Source organism: Lycium barbarum, chromosome 11 (genome assembly GCF_019175385.1).
Source record: "Lycium barbarum isolate Lr01 chromosome 11, ASM1917538v2, whole genome shotgun sequence".
Classification (NCBI taxonomy): Eukaryota; Viridiplantae; Streptophyta; class Magnoliopsida; order Solanales; family Solanaceae; genus Lycium; species Lycium barbarum.
Genome location: NC_083347.1, coordinates 21755298 through 21760613, shown reverse-complemented (window position 1 = coordinate 21760613; position 5316 = coordinate 21755298). Strand labels below are relative to the sequence as shown.

The 5316-nt window shown below is 33.4% G+C and overlaps 1 protein-coding gene across 1 annotated transcript; it reads left to right on the top strand.

Annotated features, from left to right (window-relative positions):
- Window positions 1–2220: 2220 nt before the first annotated feature.
- On the top strand, window positions 2221–4417 carry LOC132617213 (1-aminocyclopropane-1-carboxylate oxidase 3-like). Its single transcript, XM_060332172.1, has 4 exons — window positions 2221–2439; window positions 2797–3023; window positions 3355–3688; window positions 3899–4417. The coding sequence occupies exons 1-4, from the start codon at window positions 2335–2337 to the stop codon at window positions 4190–4192; spliced, it is 960 nt and encodes a 319-aa protein (XP_060188155.1). The 5' UTR covers window positions 2221–2334; the 3' UTR covers window positions 4193–4417.
- Window positions 4418–5316: the final 899 nt, after the last annotated feature.

The window sequence follows — 5316 nt, the reverse complement described above, 5'->3', positions numbered from 1 at the left end:
CATTTTTTGTTTGAGATGTGTCATATTTCACATATAAAGGGAAAAAAGTTTTATTCAGTACTTAGGCCCCGTTTGTCCATAGAAACCAAAAAAAATCACTTTTGTTTTTAAATTTTGGAGTTGGAGTTGGAGTTGGAGTTGTGTTTGACCATAGTTTTTGAAATTGTAGTTTTTGGTGAAATGTAGTTGTAAAAAAGTGAAAAAAAATTAAAAACAAAATTTTTGAGTTTTTGGTATTCTGAAATACAACTTCAAGCTGTATTCGAAATTCTTACGGCCAAACGCTGAAAAGTGAAAAATGTGAAAAAAGTGAAAAACAATTCTGGAATAACGTGAATAATTCTTATAGCCAAACGCCTACTTAAACTAATCATAGAAAAAACAAAGAAAGACATTAAAAACTCAGTAAGAATTAGACGGGTTGAGTTATGAATTGTTTCTTGGGAAAAGGACACAAATGGCCGCTGGGCCCAAAATAAACGCACGCCCTGGCCCAAGTTTTCCCAAACCCAAAAAGTAGCCCCTAAACAATTCCCATGAGGTAGCCAAAATCTGTAGCAAGCCTTTTCTGGCGACTTTTTCACCAAATTCTTTTTTAAAAGTCATCATTAAATGCTGGCTGGCCCAACAGCCAAGCGCTTTTAAAAAAAAAAGTCAGATTTTTGTGTCACCACTAAAGGCCGGCTACAGAAAAATCAGGTTTTTTTAGTGGCAACTAAAAAAGTCGCCACTAAAAGTTAAATATCCAAAACATGTATAATATGTGCATATTTTGTAAGAAATATTTCAAAAAACTCTGAGGCGATTTTTGTATGTAATATGTAGCATTTGTTTATAAAAATATGTATCAGTACCTATCTGTAATGTATATAAACTATATAAAATATGAATCATTAAGGTATGCATCATTTTTGTATATAATATGTATCATTTGTGTATATAATGTGTATTATAGAATAGAAAATTGTATCATTTTTGTATATAAAGTGTATATATAATTCCAGCATGTGTATATAAATTGTATCAATCTTGTATAAAAAGTGTATCATACGTATAAAAAATGTATCATAGAAATTGTTTCATTGTGGTATATAATATGTATCACTATTGTATATGTAAAAACAAAAAATCATAGCATTATTGTATAATATGAGTATAATAAATGTATAATTAACGTATAATTTATGTATAATAAATGTATATATAATTCCAGCATATGTATATAAATTGTATCATTCTTGTATATAAACTGTATATATAATTCCAGCATATGTATATAAACTGTATCAATATACTACTAAATATACACATATTATACATTTTTTGGGATATTTATTACTAAATATACACATATTATACAAGTTTTGGGATATTTAATCTTTAGTGGCGACTTTTTTAATTGCCACTAAAAAGCCTGAGTTTTCTATAGCAAGCCTTTAGTGGCTATTTTTTATCACGATTTTTAGTCGCCACAAAAATATGACTTTTTTTTTTTAAAGCGCTTGGGCTGCTGGGCCGGCCAGCACTTGTCATTATTTTGGGCCGAGCGGACTCCTAAGGTTATTAGGTCCAAATATTGGCCAAATGTGACATTACTTTGGGCCATTAGACACACAATGTCCTTTTTCCTTATTTCTTTCCTCAATTTAGCCCAAATAACTTTTAGGCTGATCATTGACCCTTCAATTTATCAATACAATCCATTTTGATTCATCCAAATTCAATTCATCTCCACTCATTTAACACCCCTAGCGTTGGCTCTCACCGGGAAGTTTCTTAAGAAAATATAAGTAATTAAATGCGCAGCCTTAAGATTATTGTGAAATTCAAGGCAACTTCCCAAACATATAGTAGTAGCATCCTAGTCAAACTGTCCAAAAGGAATTTTAAATAACACATGAAACAAAAGCACAATAGTTTCCACTAGTGCAGTCATGATCCACCACCAATTGGAGCCTTGTATTCTGGTCAAGATGGGTCCTCCAATTGTCTTAAGACCAAAATCCCCTTGGTAGGTAAGATGGTTCAACAAGGAACTATGACTCATAAGGTAGACTTGGACTTGGACCTTACATAAGGTAGACTTGGACTTGGACCTTTCATGGAGACTTGGAATTAAGATTGTGCATTATGGGGCCAAACTATTATTTTGAGTCTCCTCATTGTTGTTATAACACGTACTTTCTGGATTTCTTCTCCTATAAATACCCTCACAAACCTCATTCTTTTGCATCAAATATTAATCTAAAATTCATTCATCTCTACAATCTTTAGTATTCACACATATTCTATTTATTAGTAACACATTTAGAAACACATTCTTTACCAAGAAAGATGGAGAACTTCCCAATTATCAACTTGGAGAAGCTCAATGGAGCTGAGAGATCCAACACCATGGAAATGATTAAAGATGCCTGTGAGAACTGGGGCTTCTTTGAGGTAATTACAGTTTTCATAAACATATATTACTCCCTTTGTTTTAATTCATGCTCATACTTTACCATTTTAATCTGTATAAAAATGAACTTCAGTTTCTAAATTTGGAACCTGTAATTCTAACGTCATGCATTATTGCATGGTATGTTTAATACCACGGCAAGATTTGAAGGGTGGTAGATTAAGCATATCTTAAATTTTAGATCACAAGACCCAAAAATTTTCCTTAATTTTTTAAAATCAATATTCAGTCAAACAGAGACACATAAAACAAAAGGGCGAATAGTAGTAGTAATATTTAAGCCCGTAAGAAATTTTGCAAATTGATGTATATTTTGTTTGTTTATGTCATTATTGCAGTTGGTGAACCATGGGATTCCACATGAAGTGATGGACACAGTGGAGAAATTGACAAAGGGACATTACAAGAAGTGCATGGAACAGAGGTTTAAAAAATTGGTCGCCAGCAAGGGTCTTGAAGCTGTGCAAGCTGAGGTTACTGATTTGGATTGGGAAAGCACTTTCTTCTTGCGCCATCTTCCTGCTTCTAACATCTCTCAAGTACCCGATCTTGATGACAAATACAGGTATATATTCAGTATATATAATTTAAATCCTTATTCTATGAGTGATAATTGTGCAAACACCGTTACGCCATCAGTACATAAAACCTAAACTTAACATGGACATTTTACAATGTCAATGCATGAAATGTTAACTCTCCGAGATCCCAAGCTTGCGAAACGTGAGGTTCTTGAAAAGTTGAAGGAGAATACTGTACCTAACTTAACATGCAAAACACATTACACCTCCGTTATTCTTTTATTTTTTGGCGTGTCCTACGTGTAAGATATACAGGCATAAAGATATATAGTACTTAATAAAGTTTCTTATCAATGTCGCCCCAAAATGATGCAGAGAGGTCATGAGAGATTTTGCCAGAAGACTTGAGAAGTTGGCTGAGGAATTACTGGACTTGCTCTGTGAAAATCTTGGACTTGAAAAGGGTTACTTGAAAAAGGCATTTTATGGATCAAAAGGTCCCAATTTTGGGACTAAGGTGAGCAATTACCCACCATGCCCCAAGCCCGATTTGATAAAGGGACTCCGCGCTCACACAGACGCGGGTGGCATCATACTTCTTCTTCAAGACGACAAAGTGAGCGGCCTCCAACTCCTCAAAGACGACCAATGGATCGATGTTCCTCCCATGCGCCACTCTATTGTTGTTAACCTCGGCGACCAACTTGAGGTAAAAAAAAAAAATACATTTGATACAACAAAAGTTATTTTTTATAAAAAAGATTATTTTGGCAATATAAGAGGACAAGATTTTGTGTCAAAATGTGGAATTTGACTTCTGTCATACCAAACACGTATCATGTGTCTGCTCTTTTTTGACAAAACTTAGAATTACATACTAGAATGGTATTTAACCATTTATCATCAAATGAAAAAATAGGTGATCACCAACGGAAAATACAAGAGTGTGATGCACAGAGTGATTGCTCCAACAGATGGGACTCGAATGTCACTAGCTTCGTTTTATAATCCAGGAAATGATGCAGTAATCTATCCAGCACCAACTCTGGTTGAGAAAGAGGAAGAGGAAAGCAAACAAGTTTACCCAAAATTTGTGTTTGACGATTACATGAAGTTATATGCTGGACTCAAGTTTCAGGCCAAAGAGCCAAGATTTGAAACCATGAAGGCCAGGGAAGCAGATGTGAAAAGTGATCCGATTGCAACTGCTTAGATTCCAATTTAATTGGAAAGATGGAGTTTGAAAAGATAATGATTCGTTTTAGAAGTTTTACTAATTAAACCTAGTCATATATACACATTATTTCCTCTTCTTTTGTATGGTAGAATCAAGCTATTCAAAATGATTGTGATTTGCTCCATATATAGGAGTAAAGGTTGTATATCAAAATAAATTAGAGAATAAAAGCTGCCCTTTAGGGCGAAGTTATATAAATAATTTGCTGTGTTCCATTCCTTCTTATGGAGTCTCAGTTTATCTAACTTCACTATATTCACTCTTTGGACATAGTGATATTTGTGATTGAATTTTGTTGACCAAATTTGAGAATTTGACTATGAAGAAATTGATTTCTGACATATATAGAGCATTATTTTCTGTCAAATGATCAGACCATTAAAACGGCAAGGAGAAATAAAAATGGATTTCTTAAGTTAGCCGAAAGAATTGTAATATATTTATTATAATTACCAGATAAGATGAAAAGAAAAATTGAGAAAATTCCCTCTCATGATGTTATTGTTGGTATAATTCTGTAAGTTGAAAGTTTATGTCGCCAGTTTCAGGCTCAAAATGTATCATGTAGCAACTTTTTTTCGACTTATTTTAAATTGAAAATGTTGGAGTCCCACATTGGTGAGACAGAGACTTAGTACTACACATGTTTCATGGTTAAAGTCTAAATCCAAGAGGAGGAAAATTGAGCAACATAAAGCCCAAAATAAAGTTGAACGGAGCCCAAAGGGAAACCCAAAGAAGCTCCTCACAAACTTGTGTTTAGAGGAAATGAGATATATTGTCCTCTTACAATTTGAATAGAAAAAATTGACCTTTTTACCCCCAAAACCATTTCTCCCACTATTTTTACACGTCCACAGTCCAAATAGGGCAGAAATTAATGCGTATTTTTGGATGCAAATTTTGCTCTTTATTTCCCTTATTCTAGTTAGGTAGTTTTTGACATTAACTTTTACATGCTTTCCTAGTTTAAAAAGTTTCCTAGTTAGGTTTTAGATTTATTATTATTTTCATAAAAGTATGATTCTAATTCATGCTATTTGGGATAAGTTTCCCTTATATATAAGGGTTGATTTTGTTATTTTCGTTGCACAACATTA

Excerpts from the sequence above, each read along its gene's own strand:
- LOC132617213 (XM_060332172.1), top strand. The coding sequence starts at position 2,335 with ATGGAGAACTTCCCAATTATCAACTTGGAGAAGCTCAATGGAGCTGAG. Across the intron at positions 2,440-2,796 it reads AGAACTGGGGCTTCTTTGAG|TTGGTGAACCATGGGATTCC; the intron begins GTAATTACAGTT and ends TCATTATTGCAG. Across the intron at positions 3,024-3,354 it reads GATCTTGATGACAAATACAG|AGAGGTCATGAGAGATTTTG; the intron begins GTATATATTCAG and ends AAAATGATGCAG.